The sequence below is a fragment of the Tauraco erythrolophus genome, chromosome 24 (genome assembly GCF_009769465.1).
Source record: "Tauraco erythrolophus isolate bTauEry1 chromosome 24, bTauEry1.pri, whole genome shotgun sequence".
Taxonomy (NCBI): Eukaryota; Metazoa; Chordata; class Aves; order Musophagiformes; family Musophagidae; genus Tauraco; species Tauraco erythrolophus.
In genome coordinates this window covers 4,465,290-4,491,835 of record NC_141488.1, presented here as the reverse complement: position 1 = coordinate 4,491,835, position 26,546 = coordinate 4,465,290, and the positions used below count along the sequence as shown (strand labels likewise).

Here is a 26,546-nt window from a genome sequence, read left to right as displayed (position 1 = left end):
CAGTCCTGCCAGTATAACCCAGACCAGTCTGCCACAGGCATAAACACCAGCAGTCTAAAATAGGGAATTGCTGGGACACAGCCACCCCAACACACATCTTTCCTCACAGCCAAGGCTGAGAGAAGCACTTGGGCACCCAGCACACACCAACACATCCATCACTAGAGTCCAAGTCTCATCCACCAGCTACTCAGGCACATCCCAACTTGTCCATCACTCTCTGTTCAAAGAGAAAAAAAAAAAGAGACTACAGGCTGTGAGGGGAAAAAAAATATATGTTGGTTTGTTTTTTTTTTTATTTGACAATTAACAAAAGCAGGATCCAAATTTCAGTTGTAAACATTGATGGCTCCTTTCTGATCACAACTAGTATTTTCCACGAACATCCTTTTGTACACTCTGATCCACTCCAACAATGACGAGCCGACTCTGTCAGGGCTTTTGCTGCTCCGCTCAGGCTCACAAATCCAGAGGCAGCTTATTCACCAGGACATCAGCAGCCACCGGCAGGACCCACCACCGGCACTGGGAAGACAGCTGACCAACTAAGCAGATATTCCAGAGCAGCTCCTGTACACAGGACATGCTCAGGGAAGGCAGAAGCAAGCATCCCACCTCGCTGCCAACAGGTTCAGCTCTGCCCAGAGCAGAGTCCTATGCCAGCAGGTGACAGGGATGTGGCCTTGCATGGTGCCAGCAAGAACAACCCAGACCTGTTGGCGGAGGGAAGCTTGGCCCCAGATTGTAAAAGTTTGGAGATGCAGAGCCAGCAAGTTTGTCCCAAAGAGGGACTGGCACGTCATCAGCTCCATTGTTGCAGTGGAACCAGAACTGCCTGTAGCTTGACAAGGGGAAGTGAAACTTCATCTTGGGCTGGAGGACAGCCAGAGGCAGAGGAGCTCACACCCAGCTACAGGCAGTCAGCTTCCAGCCATGGCATGGGAATCCAGCCTGAACATCAGCAGATCCAAGCGTTTTTTTTTTTGGGAGATAAACCCCTCAGAGCCTCTCACCCTCCCCTTTCCAAAAGGAACCACTTTGCAGGTGGCTCAGCTACAGAAAATCAGCAAGTTTTAATTACTCAAGCAACCTTTTGCTGTTCGTGACCATCAGCAGAAAAGAATGAAGCTGTGGAAAGCCAGAAGCAGCAGCGGGAGTCTCCCAGTCCTGTCCCCAGGACAAGGGGTCTCAGATCACCACCGACACCGAGCAGGCAGCCACGTCAGGCCACCCTCCCCCAGCAGCAACTTGAGGAGCCACCAGGAAAAGGGAAGATGCACAACACTAAAGAACAGTGTTATAATTAGAAACCTCCCTCAGCTGCCGGAGCGACCTGCCAACAGCTACACACTCCCCAGGCTTCGGAGGAGCCGGGCACACGAGTGGCATTCGGCCAGGTCCGGAACCAGGATCCCATCTGGCTCCTCTCGAGGAGACCTGTTGGTTCAGAGCCTGGTTTTGGTGGGAGTAGGGTCAGTCATCTCAACACCACACTACTCGGATGGAGAAGCAAATAAGAAATCCAACAAATTTGAATACACTGTATTTATTTGTAACAGATTCTAAAGAATCTAGTGAGTCTATGTCAAGCCCATCGCATGACAAGTGATACATGTGTAGGAAAAAAAAACATTTAAAACAAAATCAAGTGCCATTCAAGCTACCGGAATCTTCCAATTTCCCCCTGACAGGAGGCAGCACAGTATCACTGCAAGGTCTAGAAAAATTCAGATTCAACCCATTCAACCACACACACTCCGTAAATCAAAAGTGCAATCTCAACATAAGTTGCCCTGTCGAGCTGTTGGCTGTAGGGAATCTTTTTGACATCTTAAAGGGAAGGAGGGAATCTCAGTTTAGTGCGTCTATGTGTCTGTGGGTAGAGGGTAAGCAGCCTGTAAAAAAAAAAAAGAGCATGCTACGTCACCTATGTTCATCTGAAGTTTAAAAATGCAAGAAAAAAATCTTCCCTTGAAGCCATGAAGGTGGCATCTCAAAAGCAGCCCTTAAACCACTTTTACCTTGCACTGGAAAACCTCGAGCTCCCACCCCAGGGGATGAGGCTCTGGGAACCGGGGAGTTACCGGGCTGGGGCAGAGCCAGCCTTGCCCGTGAAGGCAAAGCTGTTCCCAGGGAGGCAGTTAAACCTGAAACAACTACAGCGTTAGTGACACCGCTTCAGCTCTGACTGGATAGGAAGCAAAGCCAGACCCATTTCAGAGTGGTTAGTTGATGTTAAGTGCCCCCAAATCGCTCCCCCCCCACCACCCCCAACACCCACCTCACATCACCCCTACCCCAAAAAAGGGAGCAATCTGGCTATACACATTCCAAGGATCTAGTCTTTATTATTCAATCTGCCCAGCTAGTACAGTTTTGTCACAAAAAAAAAACAAAACAAAAAAACCCCAAGTCAGTAAAGATACTCAAGTAGGTCAGCCTGGGAGGAAGCACCGTGGAGCCACGGTGCTGCCAGGGCAGCATCGCCGGGGAGCGCCCGCCCGCTCGCCCGCCGCTCCCTCCGTGCATAGTGAGTTCTGAGATGACGTTCCACGAGAACGGGCGACGGCAACGCGGGCACCGCAGTGAAAGCCTGTTTGTGCTCTCGACACCCAGCAACTTCAAAAGCCACATTTGACTACAAGAGCCAAACCCTCAAGACACAAGAGGGTTTGTTTAGAGAAGACATACTTTTTTTTTTCCTAAGGCCAACTGACTTTTCACACAAACCTTCCCCCGCCCCAAGCTCCATTTCTAGCTAGAGAACGAATTTCAAATGCTATCGGTGGCTCACAAGTGGAATCACGTAGCTGGAAACAGGCTGCTTGTGAAGATGGGACCTGCCCGAGGGCAGAGGGAAGATCTCCAGCCAGAGGAAGCCAGAGTCTGGGAGAGGTCTGCCTATCTCCTAGGAGGACACGGGCTCCAGCCCCCACCACAGCAGCAGCTGGAGATAACTGACTAGCCAACTAGTTGGTTTGTGCTTTAAAGGACAAGCCTCATCTTCCCAGATAACCCAGCTGGCCTCTGGCTTTGTGCATAAAAACCACACTTGCATGCCAACAAAAAAAAAACAAACAACCATAAGCAGCATTTCAAATTCCCCTAGAAAATACACAGGTAGGTAGGGCAGCCTCCTGGACAGGTCCTCTGCCTCCTTGTTTATGTACATGAATACGTTTTGGCACCGCAGGCTTGGGAGCTTGAGTTAAATCCATACGTAGGTCCCTGCTGCCTTTTCTCCAGAAAGCTCTGCACAGCATTTTCCACCATGCACTCCCCACCCCCCCACCCCAGTACCCCCACTTTTAGGCATTTACACAGTCATCCAAAGCCCACCCCTGCTGATGCAGCTCCACTTTGACAGCTATTCACTACAGCTGGTCCTTCACGGGCAGCAAGCCATGCCAAAAAAACCTCAGCAACACATAACCTGCCATCCCACTCGTGCTTCAGCCAGGTTATAGAAATGATCTTACGACCCTCCCACCCACCCCCCCCTCCCCAACAGAAACATCTTCCTCTTCAGACACCCCCACTCAAGCTCTCGGGATGTCAGCCCCTGCAAAAAAAAATAAGGTTTACAGTACAGTTGTGTTTATATTGTTACAGGCACTTAAACAGGATTCTTTGGTCCTTCAAAGGAATTAGCCACTCTGGCTTCTCTCTTCAGAAACCACAAGTCTGCACAGCCATAACACCTCCCGCACTAAAAAAAACAACCACCAACCAATTCAGATCCATCTCAGGGCAGTGCAGCTCTACCTCAGCGTAATTCTACAATCTCCCCTCACGCGTCCCACCCTCCCCTGTTGCCTCCAGAACTGGAAAAGCCATCAAGTCTTCCTGTCAACATCCAAGTCATTAGTTTCCATCACACTGCACGTCCCATCACAGTGTACAGCAGACAGGTCTCGTTCCAACAACCCCAGGAACAAGACGCTCAAGCAAGAGTCCAGGAAGTTTCCTTTTGTTGTAGTTCTAGAAAGGTCTTTTTCTTTTTTTTTTGTTTTGTTTTGCCCCCGCCCTCCCCACAGCAAGGAAGTACCTCGGAGGACAGACCCTGAAGTTTGTCCTGGCTCAGTTACAGGGAAGCCACGTTGGGTAGGACTGATTGCAAGGCAGGAAAGGCTGCACGTGGGTGACGTAGTAGTTGAAGTTTATTTCACTGACGTAAGGAGCTGGCTGGTAGTAGCAGGTAACGTTTGTGACCGTGGGGATGATGTTCTGCTCAGCCAGGACTCTCACAGCCAGCATGGCAATGAGGTTCAGGGTCTGCCTCCTTTCATGTCCCATGAGGCAGACTGTGCTCTCATTGACCACCCTGTGGAGGGTCATCAAATAGTCATATCTTTTGCTCTCCATCCCAACAAAGTGGCTCTGGAGGTAGCACTCCAGCTTCCTCTGCTGCTCACCAATGTCAGAGAAGTCTATGAAAAACCTGGAGCACATGTATCTCTGTAGTGCCTTCATATCCACTTCTGATTTGGGCTTAAACCCCCTCACCAAGAGGTTGCAGTATTTCAGAAGCCCCCCACCTCTGATCTCCTCTGGGTTCCTCGTGGCGATGATCCTGTTCCGGAGATGGTCCATTGCCTCCTCGAAGTCCCCGTACATGCTCTCCCCAGTGACCGTGGGGTGGAAGTTCTCAGCCATGGGGTTCTCTGAACACTCCCCAAACAGCAGAAGCGAATCCAGAATGATCTGGAAGGAGTCCACACTGAACTCGAACTGCCGTCTGAGAGAGTCCACGAATTTGAGTTCCACGTTCTTCCCGCTGTTGTTGGAGAGCGATATGAGGCTCCAGCGGTCAGTTTCATTGCAGACCTTCACAAGCTTCTGCACATAGGCCTCCTTCAGAGTCATGGGGGTGATCTTGTCTTTGTTGACACCTTCTGGGAGGAAGTCGAGAAGGCAGTCCATGACCACATCTTTAACAAGCTGAAAGACATCTTCGGTCTTCAGATCTACACCGAAGATGAGGTCCAGGTCTTTGTACCCCAAGCCACTGTCTTGATGTAGAACATGACTAGCTGCTGAGCCGTTCAACCTTACGTTATGGACTGCGATTCCTTTCTTCTCCAGGCGACTACGGACAACCTGAGATACAAAGAGAGTCAGTGAGAAGCAAGAAAGCATTCTTGGAGCAGCCTGCTTACAGCAGCAGGATTCACTCTCTGCACTTATATGGGTCACTCCAGTGCAAGACAGTGAAATAAGAAGCTAATCCATTAGAAATAGGTCACTTTGGAAGGCATCCAGAGTCTTGCCAGCAGCTGGGGGTGGCTCTCCTTTACTTATTCCCTCACATTAGAGGGCTCTTACTGCAAACGAACAGCTGTTTCTGCTTCCAGTACAGCTGTCCGCTCTTCCCGTCCTTCCCCACCAAAACTGCGAGGTCACCCAAGCCCATTCTTTGGGGTGGTCTCTGCTCTCTTCACCCTGCCACAGCCAGCATTTCCAGCCACCAAGCTAAGAGCAGCCGATCCAAACAGGACTCCAAATACCAGGCGGCAGCACAGCCTGCAGCAGTCGCTGTTCATTCCATCAGGGTGGCTCGCTCCTTTTCGCCATCCCCTTTGCCTGTCAGGATTCATTAAAGGCAAATCAAGATGCCAGAACTGCTCAAAAGCCCCAGCCAGGCGTATGCAAGTTCATGTCCTAACTAGTAAGTGTATCCTAACAATTTCCAGTGTGTCAGAGCTTCGCGCTGGACTTGGCAGGCTATCAAGCGCAAGAGGCGGCTTTCATCTTACGGGTGTTACTCCAGTGATTTTAATGCTGCCTGCTCAGTCCTGGCACACCCACCAGTTCCTCCAAAGCTTTGTTCATTTAGAATGAAGCTGAATCACTCACCCCATTACTTAACATGCAGGAGGCTGGAATAACCCTAAGACCATAAAATAAACTATCTGGACACCAGCTTATAATTTGAGTTTAACTGAGCTCAAAGATCCCAGGAAGATTAAGTTCACATCTTCCACCAGAAGCTCTTCCCATCCCTTGCCCTGCTTTCATGTTTCTTTAGCAATTACCCACCGGCCTGTGAGTCCCAGCTCACCCAGGGCTTGAAGCAAGGCTAGAGCTTGAAAGAGCCAGAGCTCGGGATACAAACGGACAAGTTCTATTACTAGAAGCTGGTCTGACAGGGGTACTCAGCCCTGTGAGGCTGTCCCAGTTCAAGAGAGGCCCCACTAAAATTCAGTCTTATCGGAGGGGCTGAAGCCCCTGCTTGGTTGGCATGGCCCTGAGCAGACAGCTCCAGGGACACCGGAGCATCGCAACTCCAGTGAGTCTCAGCAGCTGTAAAACCACCTCTCCACGAGTTTAGTTTAGAAGAGACAGAACATAAAGGTGAAGGACTGCAGTACACAGCCCTCAGCACGGCACAGATCTCTCGGTGACCAAGCCAAGAGGCCACACCAGCGAGCTGCTGCTGCCCCGAGGTGCCCTTGCAAACAGCAGATATCTTGGTACCAACTGAGGAATTTTTTTTTAATCTGGGAGGCTGTTAAATCTCACAATGCAGCTTCTCTGCTGGTGTTTCCCCTATTACTCCCTGACACAAGCCACTGCTGCTCAGGCTAGAAATGTGCCTGGGCTTCTTGCCAACTGAATGGTGACAGTCACATGTCAGGCAACAGTTCACCAGCAAGCTATTCACCAGACATCCCAAGTCCCCATCAGCACATCCAACCCAGCCATGAAAGCAGTTGTTTTCAAAGGCAGAGAGTCTGAAAGCTGAATTTACTCCTAGGAGGAGACACTGGGTCATTCCCCCATCTGCGGTCAATCCAGGGGAGTTCCTGGTGTGCAGTAGTTGCCAAGAGATCAGTTGCTGGAGTCACTTACTCAAGGCACGGCTCCAGCACTACTTGTGGAGCTAAGAGTTTTGTGCTATTAGGCTTAGAGAGACAAGATATAGGTCACAGAAGTGTTAGATGCAGAGCTAGGACCAGTGCTTGCAGAAGATCTCATTCCAGATTAATTTCCTAGCCCAAACATCATCTGCTTAACCCCTTTCCGGGCACAGCTCAGGACCTGCAGCATTCCACACCCATAAGCTTCAGGCTTACTGGAGCTCCCCAGGCTTACAGGTCCACCCATACGAGATGTATTCAGAAGGAAAGGGGAAAAAAGTTCAACTGCTCATGTCAGTCTTGTCCCAAGTCACCCAAAAAAATCTCCAACCTGCAGAGCACCAAGGAGCAGAGCCTCACCGCTTCCCCGAGGACAGGAGGCTTCAGCCTACCAGTCTCAACCTGAAGCCTGTCTCCCCAGCTGCAACCAGTGGGTTCAGGTATGCGTTTTCCCCAGAGGGCTGGATATTTGGAGGGTTAGGCAGCTGCTGACCTGCTTCCCAAAACAGCACCTCACGTTACGTGTGGTTCAGCTAATTGACTCTGGCAGCCAGGCAGGAGCAAACCCTGCCTGCGTCCTGACCCGCCGCTTCCCACCTCCCACAACGACGAGCGTGCAACAACCAACTGCCTTTTAGGTTACTTGTTTCAGATTAGTCAGCCCTAAATACAGGGTCTGCCAGCGCGGCTGGTCAGAGCTACAACCCTCAGCTATTTGGTGTTTGAAGTTGCTAATGGCAACATCCTTTTCAGCAGCTCTGACACCAAATCGCTTCAGTTCCATGGAACCACACAGTAAGAACTGGTGGAACATTTGATGCTGCACCGCCCCAGGGCTCTTTACTGGCCTTGCACAACCCAAGGGCAGTGTCCTGACAGTAGCTCCCCTCTGTCGTTCAGTTTAAGGCTTTAGCAGCCAAGATTTAGCGTTTCTGGCCCCAACAGGCACTGCAGGAACTCGAGGAATTTGAAATCAGCTGAGGCTTTCGTACAGCGGAGCGTCTTTCAAATGTCACCTTTCCACACTTGCTCAAGTAGGAATATTTCTCAAGCAGCTGAGGCTTCAAAATCCTAGTGATTAGTTTATTGTGAAAGCCAGGTTGGTTTTAGCTTTGTGAATAGCCTTTTTAATTAGAAGCTAACATGCCTGATTTTACATTTGATGAGTCACTACTGAGGAATGAAGTTGCCTCCCAAACATGAATATGCATCAGCTTATTTGAACGACATTGTTAGTTTAATATTAAACAGAACTATTACTTTATGGTTAAACTAACAGGAACTCTTTAACGAGGTGAAGTCTTCGGCAGACTCCAGAGAACCAGAGGACACCGGCGTTTGATCTGGTATTTAAATTAACAACCGCCTCTCACATCGCACAAACCCAACATGTCCACCAGCACGAAGCCATTTCGTGGAAGCAGCTCCAAAGAGCCACTTTGCCTCAGCCACCCGCATTTCCCGGCTCTGGGGGCACCGAACCGACCCGAAAGGAGGAGGAACACCGGAGGGGATGAAGCAAAGCTGATCCCTAGCACGAGCTGCAGCACCTCCGGGAATCATGCGTGAATTTTAACCGCATGATTTCGCCAGAGAAGGCTGTTTGTAGGAGGATCCTTCCAGCTTTGCACATTTCTGCTACAGCTGCCAGCAGACGAGGGGGCAGGCAGCCGGTAACCCCCCCTCCCCGGGCCGGGCAGCCCCGTCGACACCTCCAGCACCGGGAAGTGGGGCCAACCGAGCGCCCAGCACCCCCGGGGCGATGGGGACCGGCTCCCCGCCGCACCCCCACCCGGTTTTTAACCCCATCACCTCCCCTCCCCCCCCCCCCCCCAAGGACCCGCACCCAGCGCAGCTCCGTGCGGGCCGGGAGCTCTGCCCTGAGCCCGGCGGGGGAGGCAGCGGGTGCCCGGCCGGGCTGGCTCGGGGCCCGGTGGGCCGCTTACCGCCACCTCAGCACTTTTATTTTCTCCCTGACCCCCGCGGGAGCGGGGCAGAGTCCAACCAGGCGGCGGAGCGCGGCCTGTACCCCCCCCGCCCCGCGGCCCCCCCGCCCGGCCCGGGCCTCACCTGGACGATGGTGCGGGGCCGCACCGAGAGCGTGGGGAAGTTCCCGCGGCCGTGGATGGGCACGGCCTCACCCAGGATCTGGTCCAGCCGCTGCACCTGCTCCCACGTCAGGACGCTGAAGCGGCCGCCGCCGCGCTGCTCCGAGGCGCCCGGAGCGGGCCCCGTCGCCGCCAGCATCGCCCTCCGCCCGCCCGAACGGCACCGGAAGAGAAGCCCGAGTCACCCGGAAACGGCCCGGAAACCAGCCGGAAGTGCCGGGTTGGGAAGGGCTAAACGGGAGGCGAATTTTTTAAAAAGGAAGGAGGAAAAAAAAAAAGGGGGGGTAAAACCCAAAAAAGGCGTTTCTGAGAGGAAAGCTCCCGCGGGGCGGAGGCGCGGTCGGTGCCCGGAGGGAACGCTGCAACGAACCGGCCCGCGCCGCCCCCCGCCCGCCAACGGCTCCGCCGAGCGCTGCGCTGCCCCGCGCCCCGCCGCCGCCTTATATAGCGCCCCCGGCCGCGCCCCCATTGGCCCGGCCCCGCCGCCAATCCCGGCCCGGCCTCGCCGCCCCTCCGGCGCTCTCATAGGCCCAGGGTGAAGGTTGGGGCTGGGCTGGCACCAATCAGAGGAGCGGATAAGGAAATAGGCGGGGAGAAGGGCGGAGGGGGTGGGACAGGCCGGTGGAGCCCCGCCCCTGCGGGAATCCCGGCGGTGATTGGTCGGGGTGGGGCGCGGGTTAAAGGGACACCCCAGTGATGCCCCAGTGATGCGCCATCCATGCCCCAGTGATGCCCCATCCATGCCCCAGTGATGCCCCATCCATGCCCCATGTCCTGATGCCCCTTTGATGCCCCATGACCTGACACCCCATTGATCCCCATGGCCTGATGCCCCATTGATGCCCCATGGCCTGATGCCCCTCTGATGCCCCATGACCTAATACCCCATTGATACCCCATGGTCTGGCACCCCACACTCCAATGCCCCCCAGCCTGACACGCCCCACTCCAGCGCCCTCTCTCCCTGGCCAGCAGTGTCCCCAGGGACCCACGGCACCCGCTGGCTGCAGGGAGCTCTGGCACCCAGGAGACACAGGGTCACCCCCTGGGGTGACCCCCAGGGGTGACGGAGCCCACCGGCTCAGGAGGCTGATGCCGGGTGCTCCCAGCCCTGGGAGTTCAACCCCTGTCCCTAAAACTCACTGCGTGGCCCCACTGCCAGCTGAGCCACCACCTCCTCCTGGGGGCAGATGTGTCCCCGGCCACCAGTCGCCCATTTCCTTTCATCCCAACAATTCCCATCACTTTAAAGAGCTCATTTCTCCGCGGCATTTAACCTGCAGACATTTCCAGGAGGCGCCTCCCCGCCGAGCCAGTGCCCGATGCCCCACAGTCCCACGGAGAGACGACTCCAGGCTCCTCATCTGCAGCCACCACTTCCATTTCCCCCGTTCCTGCCGAGAGCTGGGATCCATCCTTAGAAGCTGTGAGCCCTGTCGGGGAGCGAGCCAGCACTGATTTATTGCAAGGGCACCCCTGAAAACCCCCAGCCTGGGGCTTACCATCTCGGGGAGGCTGTTGCGGAGCTGTTCCGAACTGCAGAGTCTGTCTCTGAAGCGGAGGCTCTATGGGGGCAGGTTGTCCCTTCCCATATTCCAACTGGAAGCTGGAGTTGGCTGTGGAAAGCGTAACTTAGTGACGGGAGGATTTGGGTTTGGGGGAAAATGGGGTGTTCAGGAGCATTCAAAGCTGGATTGGAGGGCAGAAGAGGCAAGGGGGTGCCCTGAGCCCTGGTCCCCTCTGGACTCCTCCCCACTCCAGAGGGACTCCCTGACTTGAGGGACTCCCTCCTGAGGGATCAGGATCTGCCCCGCTCACCCATCCTGGGGTCCGACTGGGGGGGATTCGGCCGTGGGAGGAAGGGCTGGATGGGTGCTGAGCACCCCACAGGCAGGGTGGTTCGGGGGACCCCGCCAGCCGCAACACCCCTGGGCGGTGGGGCAGGATGCGGCCACGGAGCCGATGGGATAAGCGAGGTGCTGCAGGTCCTTGGGGGCTGCGCCGGTGGCCCGGTGACGAGCTGGGGGACGCACGCCGGCGCTGCCCAGGCCGAGGCGTGCTGACGGCTTCGGAGAAAACACTGGCTCATTAAAAAGAGCTGACGTGCTCCGGCCGGACTAGCTGAGCTGCTCGTTAACATCCATCACCAAATGATTATCCCAAAAAGCTGCCAGCAGCGAACCCAAGGCCAGGAATGGCACCGAGGCCGTTTCCTTCCAGCTCAGCAAGGGGCAGGCCGGGCTTTATTTGTTTGTTTTGCTGGCAATTAAGGAATTATCACCATCTCGGGGTGAAACGCGGGCGGATCCTGCCTCCCAGGTGATGGCACAAGGGCTGCAAAGCCTCTTTGGGGGTGCGAGGGTGGGCCAGGGGCTGGGCAGGGGGACGGGGGCTCGGGGATGCTGTTATCCCACTTGTCCCATGGATCTGGAGTCGCAGTGTCCCAGTTCTGCTCAGGGACACCAGCTTCGCCCTGCTGGGAAATCACCGAGGAGGAGCTGGGACGTGCCTTGGCGTGTGCGCGGGAAGGAACAGGGCACCCCGCTGCCAGGCGGGATGGAGAGGGGCAGGGGGTGCCGGGAGAGCGGCTGGGGGGCAGACATGGAGTCTCCCTGTCCGAGCGGAGCGCCCCAGGGCATTGGGGACCTTGTCCAGCCCCAGTACCCGTCATGGGCTGCTCAGTGAGGGAGTCGGGAGGAAAGGACTGGGGGAGCTGGGGGTGAAAGCCCAGCGTGGAGGTGAAGAGAGACCTCGGGGACTCCCTGACCTGCGTGGGACCAGCTCCGTCCCACCCACCATTAAGCCGGGCGGGTGCCAGCTCCCTGAGCGAGCAGGAGGGACCGAGCCCTTCTCCTGGAGCCACCAACGTCACCCAGCGTCGCCCCGGGGGAGCAGCAGTGCTCCCCATCAGGGTGGGGACATTCCTCCTGCCCCACTCCCACGGCAGCCACTGCTGGCATTGCCACCGTGCTCACGCCAGCCGTGTCCCAGGCTGTCCCTGAGCCCACGGCAGCGGTCCCTGTGCCTGCACCCGCTGTCCCCTAAACGCACTGGCCGTCCCTGTGGATGCCCAGGCTGCCCTATGCACACACACCAGGCGTCCCCATGCAGGCATGAGCCGTCCCCACGCAGATGCCAGCCGTCCCTGTGCATTTATCTGCCATCCCCATGCACATGTGCCATCATCTCCATGCAAATCCCCACTATCCCGTGCACGCACGCTGCTGTCCCCACGCAGGTGCTGCTGTCCCCACGCAGGTGCCACTGTCCCCACGCACATGCCCACCTCCTCCTGCCCACTGTGGGTTTAGGAGCTTGAGCCCTTCTCCTTGGCCGTGTCCAAAACCTCCCTCAGCAAACACTGGTCCTGGACACCTCCTGGTTACTCACATCCACCATCCAGCCCCGTTCGCTCCCTCACAGCCCATCCTGGAGGTGCCACCATGCTCCTGGCTGCCTGCTGCCCCCGGACCCTCACTGCCAGGACACGCATGTCCCCAGGGCTGTGCCACCAGCTTCCTCGGTGGCCCTGAGCAGCCACAGCAAGGCCAAATTTGGCATTGAAGGCAGCACAGCTGCTGGGTAGGCACCCACATTCACTGCCTGGCACCAGGGGCATCACAACTCTGCTCTCAGCTCGGGGTCTCCGTGTCACCAGCTGGGACCCCCAGACCCCACCACATCCCCGGCTGCCTCCTGGAATTAATGATAAGTGACGCCGCCGGACGCTCTTGCCCCGGAGACGGCCACCTTGGAGGCCCTGAGATGAAAGGGAGCGCAGGGTGTTATTACTGCAGGTGACACAGAGCTGGGGAATGGCACCCGTCACCTCCCCCGGCTGCTGTGAAATGCTGCCCGGGGAGTGCAGGGGGGACACGGCACCACTGGGGCACGGGGAGGGGGACACGGCACTGATGTGTGCCCAGAGCAGGGCAGGGACCGAGCTGCCCCCTCGAAGCTGCTCAGGGTGTCACCCATGGGGCAGGTCCTCGTCCCCCAGTCCCCCTGTGGCATGAACAGCCATCTGCATGTCCTGGGCTTGGTGGCTTCCTGGTGCCACCACGTGCTGTTCTCCTTGGTGTGACTCGTGCTATTAAAGCCGTGGCAAGGGACCACTTAGTGCCACTAATCTGAGCCTGGTGGAGAAGGCAGCTGGTCCCTTCGCTTTGGGTCTTTGTGCCCTGGGTGATGCTCGGGCACGGCTGGGGTGGTGGCAGCTCCGGCACACCCTGTCCCATCTCCCATCAGCTGCCAGCTAACGCTCCTCTTGGGAAAGCCGAGGAGGTGGCCGGGAGCTCCACTTTGGGCAGCTGCTGAGCCCGGAGCTGGTGACACCAGAGGTGACTTTGCTGCCCTTCCCAAGGGGTCTTGGTCCTTGCTGCTTGGGCAGCGGTGTGGGGCTGTGAGGCCGTCTCCTTTCCCCCTGCCCCTTGCTGCAAGCCTGGGCTTCATGCCAGATCACGCAGAGGGAAACTGAGGCACGGGGGAGCCCAGCCATCCTGGCCGGGGCAGATTCCTGCAGCTGCAGAGGCAGCAGCTCTTTAATCCCCACGGATGGGTGTTACGGAAAGGGCCATAAACGCCTCGGCACACGCGTGTGCAGGGACAAGGTCGTCCCGCTCAGGGTCCCTCTGTTCTCCCTGTCCTTGGTGCCACCGACACAGCCCCAGTGTGCTTTGGGAGGGGGCAGGGGGAGCCAGGGGCTGGTACAGGGCACGGCGGGGGGCTGGGGGCACACGCTGGGGCCCATCCACCCCTCCAGCCTTGGCACCCCGTGTGCTTTGGCAGTTGCTCAGCGGTGACAGCCCATCCCTGGAGGGATCATTAGTCGTTCCTCATTAAAAAAAGTTACTCACCCTTGAAGACAGAACCCAGAATATCCTGGAAATGCCTCGGTTTGGCGAGTTCTCCCATTAAGGGTATGACCAAAGTCAAGAGGGCGGCTGCACGTGACGCTCCCTGGCACGTGGGGCGGGTGAGATGCTTGGGCAGCTGCCTGGGGCTGCAGCACGCTCTGGCTTTCCCCTCTGTGCCCAGGATGGGCGACCATCACCTGGCTTCTGGGCTAGGGCCAGCACCTCTTGGTGCTCCCACTCTTTGGGATGGGATGGGATGGATGGGAAGGGATGGCAAAACTGCCGCTCCCCTCCAGCGAGGACGGAGCCAAGGCGTGGCTTTGCCCTGCTCCTACCAAACCCTCCAGCTTTGGGGTCCCCCCGTCATCACCGCTGCCCCAGGGATGAGGGACCCCAAACCCCACATGGAGTGCAAGGATGGCACCCACCAAACCAGCACTGCCATGAGCCCCATGGCATCACCTGCCCCACGTCCCCGCCTGCCTCGTCCTGCCCAGGAACCCCTTGGCAAGGAAGGGGGAACCCCTGGGGTGCGGTAGCCGGGCCAAGTCCCAGCCCTGGGGCCACGGGGGACCCTGAGCTCCAGGTATTTTAGGCAGATGAGCAACGCCAGCGATTATGCGCTCGCCGGATGGTGAGGGGTTGAGTCAGGACCTCCTGGAACCAGAGCTTTAATTTACAGCCATGAAACACGCTCCCATTGCAATCGCCCAAAAGTGAGGAGCTCCGGCCACCCCAGGGAACCCGTGGCCCTGGGGAGGTTCCTGATGGGGTGGGAGGAGAAGATGCAAGTGCTGCTGGGGCTGGGATGGTCTTTCCTGGGGGATTTTGGGGTCGGGGGGCAGCCCCTCACCCAGGCACCACCTGAACCTCCTCCCTCTCTCCAGATGGGGATGCTGGTGGGAACTGGCTCCTCTCCAAGCGCTCGGCTTCAGCTCTGGCTCCTGGGGAAAGTCAGCAAAAACGTCCCGGGGTTCTAATGTCCCCAAGCCCCCTCCCCTGGGGACGGAGCCATTAGCCCCCTGAAACCCACCCGCAGTGCAGGCAGGGACCTGGGACAGGTGGGTGCTGCCAGTGGTTGGACACTGGCCCCTTCCTCCCCGGGGACAACGCACCGGGCTCGGCGTGGGCAGAGCTGCACCGGGACGCCCAGCTGGCACCTCAGCACAATGATGGGGTGACCCATGTCCCTGCAAATGCACCTTTCCCCCTGGCAAAGTGGGAAAAACAACTCTTCCTCACCCAAAACACCCTCGCGCTGGCGCGGCCCGGGGAGAGATGCAGGAGCCTGGGCCCTGCGGAGCCTTCATCTTCACCAAAGTTGGGAATGGCTTAAAAAGTTCACCCTGGTCAGAGCTTCCCAAGTCATGTTGGGAAGGTGAGGGATAAACCCTCCATCCCAACAGCATTGAGAACAAGGTCTCGCAGCCACCTCCTTCATCTGGGATGGCCAGGACCCTATGGCAGGGGTAGGAGCCCGAACAGCCGGAAAAATCCCACTAAAAATTAACATTAATTTATTAGAATATTCATGATAAAAACCAAGATTCTCTTTACATGTGTTCTTTTTTTTTTTTTTCCTTTTTATACAAGAGAATTTTCATTGCTTTTTTCCTCCTGGAGACAGAGCAGGGCAGGCAGGCAGGCACAGGCAGCGACGTGGGCTCTCACCCTGGCGTGACGAAGCCACGCAGATGCCGGTCCCCCGGGGTCCCGGTTGGGACGTGGAGCGGACGGGCACGCGGGACGGGTGCCCACCAAGGCAGCGGGGCAGAGACGACGCGTGGCAAGGCACGGCGTGGGGATGGGGAAGCAGCCCGGGCTCCCCGGGGAGGAGGTGACGAGCACCCTGTGGCACGGCAGAGGCAGCACCAGCGGCAAAGGGTGGCACATGGTGGGAGCTGGGCGGCAAGTGGGGGACGAGGTGACACACTCAAGCACGACACGAGACACCCCGGAGCCCAGGGAGGGCTGTAAGTCACCTCAACACCCAGTGCTCCCTCCCCAAGCCTTGGGGAACAACAAACTCAGGACCCCCGACACCCGCAGCCATCCGACCGTCCCCCTCTTGCCAACCTCCTGGTGCCAACGTGTCCCCACGCAGAGCGAGCCGGCCCCTGGCTCTTCCCCAGCTCCCCTCGGTTGCAGGAAGACAAAAAGAATCCTCCTCCATGTAGCAAACGCAAGCCCCCCGCATGCCCCCTCCCCGGGGTGCCCGGACACTGTCTTTGGTTAAGGAGCAGCCGGTGCTGCTGCCGCGCTGCCAGGCAGGCACGGGGCGAGGGGCCGAGGCTGGCAGAGGGTCCCCGTGGGGATGGGTGACAGGTAAGCGGTTCCAGGAGGGATGGAGAGGCCCGGGCTTGCGGGGCCACTCAAAGCGAGGGGGGACCCGGCTCCCCCCTTGCATGGCTATAGAATACTTATTTAACAAGACCTGGCATGAAATGCAGGGCCGGAGGAGAGGTTCCCGGGCGGCAGCCAGCCCCGTGGCGGGAAGCGGCCAAGGCAGGGAGCTGCGGCATGAACCCAAGGTCCCTGGGAGGGTGCCAGGTGAGGCGGTGGGTGCACCATCCCCGGCGAAGAGCGCAGCTCCCGTCTTCCCATCTCTCCGCTCCGGAGCAAGGCGAGGGGGCAGGTAAAACACAAGCCGGGAAGAGGTGAAGCGGTACCACGGGGCGGCCTCCGGCAAAGCTCCACCGGGGCTGCCAGGCACCTGCAAATCCCCGTCCCGGGCGGTAAATCGTCCGTCACCCGCAGGCCACAGTGGCCAAGGAGCCCGGTGCGTCCCGGTGGGCTCCTTCCCCGCTCCTCGGGGCCAGCCCAGGGCTTGCTGGGCAGAGCTGTCCTGGCAACGCCAGTCCATCCAGGATGGTCGCCCCTTCCCAAACCCAGTGTGTAGTGACAGAGGAAACCAAAAAGGAGAGCAAAGAAAGAACAAATGAAGAGAGAGAGAGAAACCGTACGGAGCATCGCGTGAGGCTTCGTGCGTCAGCTGCTACTGTCCCTTGGGGATGAAGGGCTCCCCCTCCTCCGGCTCCGGCCGAGGTCCCGGGTCGCTCAGACATCGCAGCATCCGCTGGTTGCTGGGGCTGTCGCCGGTCCCCGGCGTGAAGACATCGTCAGTACCCGGGGAGGAAGGTTCCTTCACCCTCATCACCAGCCCCTCCTCGTCCTCCTCGGGTGAGGGTGGGAGGCCGCCGCAGCCCTTGGGCTCCTCGTTCATCAGGTCCACAGACTCCGGGGACTGCGGGGAGGCTGGGTCGATGGTGATGATGGGCAGGTTCTCCGAGTCCGCCTTGGGTTCATAGGCCAGCGGGTCTGGGGAGGCAGAGGGGGGTCAGAGGGGGCCACTGTCTCATGGCACCATGGACAAACTGGGTCAGAGTAACCTGCGGAAGGGAAGGGGGGGTGTCCCTGGGACCCCCAGCTAATGCATCCCAGACGTTCGGGGCTGGGATGCCTGGGCTCACTCCCTCTCTGACTTCCAAGTCTGCTGCTGTTTAATTCCGGTTTTTTTTTTGGTTTCCACACGTCATCTGGAGCCGCTCCAGCCAGCCCAGCCCTGCTTCCCAGGGCTGCGCCGTTTGCAAGGGCTGAAGCTGCCCTCTGCCGCTTAACTGCTGGCTCCGCCGGCACCAGCAGCAGCGTCACACCCTGTCACACCCCGTCACACCGTCCCCAAAGCAGGGAAGGACACACAGGACAGGAGGAACCAAAGATGGCAGAGCAAACGTGTGCTGGAGGAGTCGGGAGTCCAGGGTCAGGTCTTGGGGCTGAGCACGGTCCTCTCCCCTGCAGAGGGTAGGGAGAGGCATGGCCAGAAATGTGGCTGCTGAGCTCCAGACAGATCTACCGACTGGCCAAGCTGACATCCTGGTGGGAAAAGCTTCAGGAAGAGAGCCAGGTGCTTCTGCTCAGGCAGACCCCTCTGCGTGCCCAGGCTGCAGGCAGCAGAGCTTGGGCTCGAGAAGACCAAACCCCTGGGGCTTGGCTGCACGGCACTCACGGGAGTGGGACGGGGACGATCGGGGCTGGAGAGCAGCAGAGGAGCTGGGGGGGTGCAGGACAACACAACCCCCGAGTGCCTCAGCACCAAAGTGCCGGCGATGCCCCGGGAGGTGCCGCAGCGGCGCTCCCCCAGCAGCTCAGTCCCACCTACCTGAGCCTATGCGAGCCCGGGACATGGTGGGCGAATCGAGCTTGTGAGCCGGCACCGTCAGGTAGTTGTTCATCTGGAATCGGAGCACAGGGACCATTTCCATCGGAGTGGCCAGGATAAATGGGGAAGGGGAGGCAGGGAACTGATCCCAGGCCACAGGGAGGAGGAGGAAGCAGCAGCGGGATGCAGAGGACACACATACGCATCCTCCAAGCCGTGCTGCAAGGACTTGCTCAGAGCCTGGGGCAATCAGAGGACCCCCAAGGCTTGGGGTGACCCACTGTCATCTGAACCTCAGCCCCCTCCCCATGTAGGACACCGATGTCCTTCCCAGGCTGGGAAGCCCCCCTCAGCCCCCCATTCTCCCCAGCCTCCGGCAGGATCGCTGCTCCAGCATCTCCTTAACACCTTCTGTTCCAGCTGCCGGGCCTTCTGCCTGCGCAGGAGCATCTGGTTCCAGGCTTCCTCGTAGGGGTCAGCCACAAGTGTGTGTCGGTTGTAGGATCGCAACTGGAAAGAAGCCCCAAGAAAAGGAGACGGGTTAAAAAATAGACATAGAAAGGGAAAAGAAGGTCACGGCACCCTTTCCTTTGGAGATGGGTGAAATGGCCACCAGTGGGCAGAGCCCGTCCAGGCGAGCTGGTGGCTCGTTCCTTGTGTGCTACCATGGGATGCCTGATCTTGATCCACCTTGGCCCAGCAAGGGTTTAAAGGCTGGGCTCAGCCACCGACCAAGCCAGCCTCCCCCTCAGCACTATTCCAGGCAGAAAAGCTTCCTGGGGAGGGAGAGCCAGACCAGGGACACAAGGGGCAGCAGGGCAGGGATGCTGGGGGTGAGGAACCCAGCTGGCCCTGAAGGCTTCTGTTTGGAAACTGTCCTGGCCACCCCCAAGGAAGCAAAGGGGGCAGGCACGGTGCCAGGGGACACCTCACCCTCTGCCTGGTTTTCTGCAGGTTGTTGCGAAGGATTTTTCGGATCTCCTCCTCCTTGTCCTTGGACAGGGCCGGAAGGATGCGCTCCACGGGGAGGGTCTTGGGGTTGATGTTCCTGCGTGGACAGACAGGATTCAGAGTGACACTGCGATGGCCACGGCAGGACTGAACGGCTGCTTGCCCTGCGGCCACTAGCAGGGAGCGCTCAGCCTACGCCAGGGGCCCATCAGAGGCACAGGGCAGCCAGGGCCGGGGAACTCACTGGATGGAGACGGTGGAGACAGCGGAGGGGATCTTGCCTATGCCCCCACTCTCCACCAGCTCGATTGCCTGCTTCATCTCCATCTTGTGATAGAAGGCGATGAGCTGGGGCTCCTTGGACCGCTCCCCCGCAATCAGGCACTTCTTCACGTACTTCTTGTTGAAGCGATTCAGCCTTCCCAAGGACACGGGGAAAGGAGAAGCAGCAATATATCAGACCTCTCCCTGCCCTGGCACCCACTTCCCACTCCCCATCCCTGGCTCAGACCAGCAAAAGATGGTTCAGTTCCCACCAGCACCCGTCAGGCTCAGCTTCTCTGACTTCTTCCCGAGCCAGGCAGCCTCTGAAATGCCCAGCAGCTGCTCACACCCACAATGGATGGTCCTGAGCTCCTGTAGGGACCAGCCACTGGCAGCTCCCACGCTGCTGTGGACATGCCGTGGGTGACATGGCAAAGGTGTGCAGCCCTGCAGCCCCACTCGGAACCAACCCAGGGCCGTAATCCATCGAGGGAAGTGTGTGTGCAGCATTACAGCCCAGGGAAAAAACCCAGCATAAGGTTGGAAAACCTCCCAGGTGGTGATTCAAACCCTTCCCCACTCACTTGTCCTTCCAGTGGTGATGCCCGTAGTGACCACAGATATCCTCGATCCCCGTCAGAAGGTGATCCAAGAACTGGAAGAGAAGGTCCAAAGTGTAGGCAGCTCGCAGGGCTGTTGCCCACCCTCTCCCTACCCCGACGCCCACGCTGACACAGGGGTGAGGACACTCAGTGGGTGCAAAATCAGGGCTGTGGGTCCAGGATGGGCCTCAGGAGGGCAGCACGGTCCTACGCAACCGGGCTGCTGCTCTACCAGGCACAGGGGAGGTTTGGGTTGGAGCGGGCACTGGACGACACAGACGGGGGAGAGCCCTCGCTCCGTCCCCCCTTACCTTGGGCACCGATTTAGGGGCAGCTCCTGCTCTGTAAACCCGCCTGGTTACAGCGGTGGAGGTGGCAGAAGCAGAGAGAGAAGAGGGCTAAGGCGGCGAAGAGAAGCGCGCCAGAAGGGCTGGCCGGGCGCAGGGGGTTACCTGCGTGTGGATCTCTTCGTTGATGGAGCGCTTTGTCTCTTGCTTCTTCTTCACGGCCAGCAGGTCCACCAAGGGTCGGATGGTCATGCCCTAGGGAAGGGGGAGAGTGGGTTAGACCCCTCCCCAAGGCACACCAGTGGGAGCAGGATGGGTTCAGCGCAGCCCAACCATGGGGCTCCGCGCTGCCGGTGTCACTTGGCAGCCTCAAGAGCTTTTGGAGAAGGGAGACAGTGACAGGGTCAGGGATGGAGGCTGGAGATGTGCTCCTCGCTCTCCAGACACACACACAGCTCACTGAATAACCCCCTTTCCCTCTGAAACCACACCGTGACCACTTGCGTGCCACCAACCTGCACGAAAACTGTGAAGAAGATGACCGTGATGATGGCCGTGAGGAACATGTCCCTCATGCCGAAATGCTTATAGTCCAGGAGGTAACAGAGGGAGAAGGCGATGGCTCCCCGCAGGCCCCCGTAGGCGATGATGAACTGGTCCTTCGGTGTAAGCTTCACGATTCGGAACTTGTTGATGAACCAGGTGAGGACCAGGACGCCTGGGGGAGTGGGGCAGGGCCTTGTGTCAGTGAATGGGGAAGGACGTCCTCCAGCCCCCAAGAGACCCACCCTCAAGCGCAGTGTCACCCCCTTGGGGCCATGGGTGCGGGTGGGTGCTGTCCTGCTCGCTCATCCTGACACCCTTCACCAGCTTCAACCCCAACTCTAGCGCAAATGTGGCCTTAACCTCACCTCCCCACAAAGCCAACCACCAGCAAGGCTGATGTCCATGGTGGAGCAGTGCCACCCAGTCAACTCCAGTCTTGCCGGCAAGGCAAACTTGGGCCTGGTGGCCCTGAGAGTTGTCCATCATCCAGGACTGTCCTCAAGGACTTTGCCACCACGCTGACACCTCACCTAAAACTCTCGCGATGAGGCAGAAGAGCAGTGTGCTGATGACGAAGGTCCAGTTCCAGTAGTGGTGGCCAGCCACGGTGGAGACACCCAAGAAGATGAAGATAAGGGTTTCACTCACACTGCTCCACATCTTGAGGAAATACTTGATGGTGGTGTGGGACTTGTGAGAGATGTTGGCTTCCACATAGGGTCGCATGACCACGCCGGAGGCGATGAGCCTAGGAACAAGGTTGGGGCATTCAGCAGCCATGAGGACACGGGGACAGTCCCAACCCCTGGCCCTGCGGCAGCGTTTTGTGCTCTTATACCAAACCCCAGAGCAGGACGGGGCTTAAGAGACACCAGCAATTTTCAAGGCCTCCAGAGAAGGCAACATAAGACTTCTCCTTCCCCCTGGCAGGGCAAGAGCCAGGAAGCACAAAACAATGTTGTCTCGAGCGCTCAGCAGGTCCTGCCTGCTACCGTGTGCCCAGGAGAATGGGCAATGGGCTGCCAACACCTGGGATCTGTGAGACAACTCAAGAGAATCACTTCCCTCATCTGCCTCCCTGCACATCCCAGCCCAAACACACCTCTAGCCCTCACTGGGCATGTACTGGTCATGCTGAGACAGCCAGAGGGCTGGGGTTACACCAGAGTAAATCCTCCAAATGGTCCTGGGGACAGGAGGGCATCTCATCCCACCCGTGCCCAACTCACGCCATGATGCCGGAGAGGTGGAAGAGCTCAGCAGAGAGATAGGCCATGTAGCTGTAGAGGAAGACGAAGAGGGGCTCGATGACTCGGATGTGGGAGGTGAAGCGGGACGTGAAGGCAGCGATCACCCCATAAATGACGCCCACGAAGACACCACCCAGCGATACCACGAAGAAGCTGAGGAAGCCGAGGATGATATCGATAATGGTCACCTGCTCGAAGTTGGCAAACTCCTCGAAGAGGTGGTAGAGGACCTGGGAGGGAGGAGGCAGAGGGGGGTTCAAACTGCCCCACTGGCAAGGGACTCACCTCAGAGGAGACCTGCTTGGGGACCTTGCCTAAGAGAGAAGCAGCAAAGGGAGCCAGGCAGGTAACCAGCATGGCACACCTGAGATGAGGTGTGCCAGTGCTTGGTGACCCTGAGCTGGGTCCTGTGCTTGACCAAGCTCCACAACAAAAAAAGCTGCTGATGCAAGATACAGACCCACAGGGACCAGCTCCCCGTCCTCCGTGGCTCACAGGGACATGGTACCATCAGAGACGTGTCTGGGGCAGCTCTGCTCTCCAACACAAACCCGACCACTGTCCTAGGAGGGGCTTTCGTCAAGGTCTGAACCACCCAAAGGCTATTCCTGCTTCCTAATGAGCAGGTCAGGACAGAGCCAGGCTTGGGGACACCTGACAGCTGCACGGAGAGAAAACCCAACATCTGCCCTGCTCAGCCCAGAGAAGAGCCCAAACCCTTAACGCAGCTTTGTAGCTAAGAGGACAACCTCGCAGGAGGAGCCCACCCTGGAGCTGCATCGCCCTCTCCCACCCCCAGACACATTTCCTGCAGAGATTTGTAAAGCTGAAGCTGACGCAGGCATGTCAGGATGGGAGACGGGCTTAGGGCACCCTGCAAGGATGGCAGTGCATGTGAGCAGGGAGAGGGTGAGGTGCCAGCTCCTGCAAGCCAGGGCCAGATCCTGGGACATGGGCAGAGACAGACATGACAGCAGAAGGCAAAAGCATTCCTGAGGAATGAGAGCAGAGACACAGACCCTCCAGGGACCCCACCCTGGTCAAAAGCGAGGAGAAACACCTGGGAAAAGCCCTATGGTGGGACAGCATGTTCCTCATCACCAGGAACCTCATCAGCAGTGCGCTGAGCAGCCAGCTCCAAAAGCGGACAGCTGGGATATGGGAGAAGAGCCAGGAAAAAGCAGTGGGTTAGAAGTAAATTTAGAGGTCAGCTCTGCAGAGGAGAACACTGCGCTGACGGCCAAACCAGCACCTGGACACAGATGTCCTTCGGAAACGGCCTGGCCCCAGAGTGGGTGGCCTGGTCCCCAAACCTCCCAAAGGTCCCTGCAAAGCTGCTGCTCAAAGATCGGGGCTGACGGTGACCCAAGTGAGATGCCAGCCTGGCTGCAGCCCCCACGGCTCTCCCCTTGCCATGGCTGGCCATGCCCTGTCCTCACACCTTGGTGCTACAGCTGGAGGACAGCAAGGAAGACCACATGAGGAAGGAGACAGGAGGGAGCAGCTGCTGCCTGACCCAGTGGCAGCCCCTCTGTGCTCCTGCTCGCTTTCCCTGGCAGGACAGGCATGAGCACGGCAGCAGGCAGTAATTTCACCCAGGAGAGCAGACTCCCAGGAGACCAAGGTGCCCAGCACAGTCCTGCTCTTCACCGAGAGGCGGTACCTGGCTGGGCACGTGCTCTCCGCAGCTCAGCTGGCAGGAGGCACCTGCGATGGCCCAGTCTGCGGTTCTGTCCGCAGGGCTAGACTGATAGCTGCCAATCCTGGTGCCAGCACCCCAAGATGCTCCACCAAAGAGAACCCCCTCCCCTTGGCTGATCCCCCTCATCCACTTACGACCGTGACGGCGTCGTTCAGAAGGGACTCTCCGAAGACCAAGATGTGGAGCAGCTCGTTGATGTGGATCTCCTCGAAGACGGCCAGCACGGCCACCGGGTCCACGGCCGAGATGATGCTGCCGAAAAGTAGGTTGGCCAAGAGGCCGATGTGGTTCAGGCCCGGGCCACCCAGCTGGCACACGGCGTACATCAGGCCACCCAAGAAGAAGGCATTCCAGAGCGTCCCCACCACGGCAAAGATGAGGATGGTGCCCAGGTTCTCAGTGAATTGGCGTAAAGGGAGGAAATAGCCGGCATCCAAGATGATGGGTGGGAGGAGGAAGAGGAAGAAGATGTCCGACTTGAGGATGGGAGGCTTTTCACCCACCCCTTTGATGAGCCCTCCAACCAAAAGGCCCACCACGATGAGCAGGCAGCTCTCGGGAACAATGTTGGATACTGAAGGGATCACATGGAAGCCTGGAGAGGAGGAGGAGAGAGCAAAACACACATTGGCTACATGACGGGAGGATGCTCTCTGCAGGAGGGACCAGCTCCCAGCCCTCCCTGCCCTCCTCATGATCATTTGCTATTTGTGTGCCTCAGTCTCCCCTCCTAACCCCCTTCTTCCCCATACTCCCAAGCTGTAAAGTAGAAAGGGCAGCTTCACCAGACCCACAAATGCTGGCATTGCTTGATGTCACGCCAGAAAATAACAGTGAGTCCCAGTTTGAAAGGCGGCAGCTGCCCTCTGGGCACCCCGGGGTCTCTGAGGGGACCCCCATGCCCCCGCGACAGCCGTCTGCGGCACAGGGAGTTCTCACAACACAAGCTGTCGCTGGCTCCAGCTCTTCCCATCACAGCTACTAATCCCCAGCGCACGTAGGCACTGGCATTTACCTCCCGTCAGACGGCAGCCTGCCCACCGAGTGCCATCAGAGCCAGCGTGCCAGGCGCTGGCAGCAGCGCAGTGCCCGGCCCAGGTGTCCCTGATGCAGGGGACAGGGAGGGGAGCTGGTGCTTGGTGGGTATGAGGATGCAATCAGAGTGGTTCCTTATTCCCCTTCCTGCAGCTCCAGGAGCAAGCTGGGAGGCTTTACACGGCTGGTCGCAGCAACGTCTGTCTTCCCTGCTGGCACGGCTGCTCCTGGGCATGGAGCAGGGACAGGATGTAGCCCCATGGTGCGGGGCTATTCCTTGGGGTGCAAGGTAAGAGGGAACTCGTTTTCCTCTTTTTGAATCACACCATGATCCCAAATGCCGGCTCCTGAGCCAGCCGTGACCCGCTGGGATGACATCCATCCACCAAACACAGCCCTGGCAATGCGGGTATCTGCCTGCCGGGTCAGGCAGGCGGCACGATGCCAACCGAAGCAGTGCTTCAGCCAACGCACCAATACCCACAGAAGGATTTTGGGTTCCCTGGATCCTCTCCCAGGTTTTATAATTATTATTTTGAAGTGCGGCACATTTGTTCCCTGGCAAGGGAAGCGGTTTAAAATAAGGAACCCTGCCTTGGCATCCCGTGTTCCTCCGTTCCTTCCGGCTGGGTGGCTGTGCCATCTGCACATCATTTCACAACAGATTAAAAAAACACCCCCTCCCTGACAAGCCACCATCCCGCCGACAATCCAGAGTGACTCTGCTCCACGGCGAGCCCCCTTCCCAGTCCTCCCAGCACCGAGCCTGCAGGGACCACATCTGCGCCGCGGCGCCGGCTCATCCCTCCTCCACCTGTGCAGCCGAGCGGGGAATGTGCCGCACGAATCCGGCTCTGATGGGAAAAGCAGCCACTTCCACAATCCCTCCCTGAGGACGGGCAGTGAGTCAGACACTGGCCCCGGCCACGCACGGGCCCCCAAGGGCAGGATTGGACCTCAGACTGCTGCCTGAGCTGAAGGCGCTGCTCCAGCACGGCAGAGACCGGGGGAGTCATCACACCCAAGGCTGCATGTGGATCCAGCCATGCCATTTCCATAGTGTCCAGGTGGCTCTGATGGCTCTCGGGTGTCAGAGCGATGTGCGAAGGCGTCCGGTTTCTATTTTGGCTTTGCCGTAGCAGCACTGACCTCTGAGCAAAACTGCCCCGTGGCCCTCGGGTTCAGGCACGACGGGAAGTCGGGAGGAGATGGGAAGCATCCGAGCTTTCTCCCAACATCTCCCAGCATGCAGGGATCTCCTGGGCTGGATGCAGTTCCTGATTTACCCCCGTGGGATTTTTCTTCTGTCTCTGATCCCCTGCTGGAGCCCACGCAAGCGCTGAGCAACCCCAAGGTAGCCCTGGCAGGGAGCTCCCCATGGGAGGGAAGGTGATAATCCCTTTTCCCAGCAGAGCTCATACAAACACCAGGAAAAACTGGCCCTTCCAGCACACCAGGCAATTGCCTGTCCCAGCACACACCAGCCCTGGCCGGAATCAGGTTAAGCCACACATGCAGCGAGACGACCGCAGCAAATCAGTTTTCGCTCGCCGAGTCTGTTCCATCATGAATAAAACACAAACACTGCCAATTAAGCACCTCTCACTTCTTCCCCACCGGCCCCAGGATCCCATCAAACTGGAACACGCGCGTGCTGATGTGAATTCAGTGTTTTAGAGCCTTTTTGTAGGGTCCTAAAAATACACTCACACGGGCTGCATGTTAATTACGCCTTTGATTTCACTGAATCTCAGCCATTTTTTGCTCCCCGCTTTCTCCGCTCAGTATTTTTAGAGCACTCGAAAGCTCCTCGGTACCAGCCTGTTGCTGGGATCCTGCTGGGATCCTGCACCGACTGCCGGGCCGGCATCCCGCATCGGGGTGGGGGTGATCAGTGGGAAGAAATGCTCTCGCTGCGGGGGTGAT

At 58.2% G+C, this 26,546-nt stretch overlaps 2 protein-coding genes across 3 annotated transcripts in view; both read right to left on the bottom strand.

Moving 5' to 3' along the window:
• Window positions 1-1,550: 1,550 nt before the first annotated feature.
• Window positions 1,551-9,107, bottom strand: TENT5B (terminal nucleotidyltransferase 5B). 2 transcript variants are annotated; one of them, XM_086626164.1, is made up of 3 exons: window positions 8,931-9,107; window positions 4,049-5,100; window positions 1,551-1,895 (listed from the first exon to the last, which is right to left on the bottom strand). In XM_086626164.1, exons 1-2 carry the CDS (start codon window positions 9,105-9,107, stop codon window positions 4,081-4,083), a joined length of 1,197 nt encoding a protein of 398 aa, XP_086482290.1. In that variant the 3' UTR covers window positions 1,551-1,895; window positions 4,049-4,080. The 2 variants fall into 2 exon arrangements, with proteins under 2 accessions (XP_086482290.1, XP_086482289.1); XM_086626163.1 differs by lacking the exon at window positions 1,551-1,895 and having other exon boundaries at window positions 3,507-5,100.
• Window positions 9,108-16,819: 7,712 nt separating this feature from the next.
• Window positions 16,820-26,546, bottom strand: part of SLC9A1 (solute carrier family 9 member A1) — a 29,659-nt gene continuing 19,932 nt past the window's right edge. The window contains exons 2-12 of the mRNA XM_086625938.1: window positions 23,720-24,180; window positions 21,863-22,113; window positions 21,164-21,381; window positions 20,603-20,805; window positions 20,253-20,342; window positions 19,783-19,853; window positions 19,179-19,352; window positions 18,917-19,031; window positions 18,392-18,493; window positions 17,984-18,056; window positions 16,820-17,142 (exon numbers count right to left, since the gene is read on the bottom strand). Of these exons, the coding sequence (XP_086482064.1) occupies window positions 16,820-17,142; window positions 17,984-18,056; window positions 18,392-18,493; window positions 18,917-19,031; window positions 19,179-19,352; window positions 19,783-19,853; window positions 20,253-20,342; window positions 20,603-20,805; window positions 21,164-21,381; window positions 21,863-22,113; window positions 23,720-24,180 (2,081 nt within the window). The remainder of the gene's footprint in view (window positions 17,143-17,983; window positions 18,057-18,391; window positions 18,494-18,916; window positions 19,032-19,178; window positions 19,353-19,782; window positions 19,854-20,252; window positions 20,343-20,602; window positions 20,806-21,163; window positions 21,382-21,862; window positions 22,114-23,719; window positions 24,181-26,546) is intronic.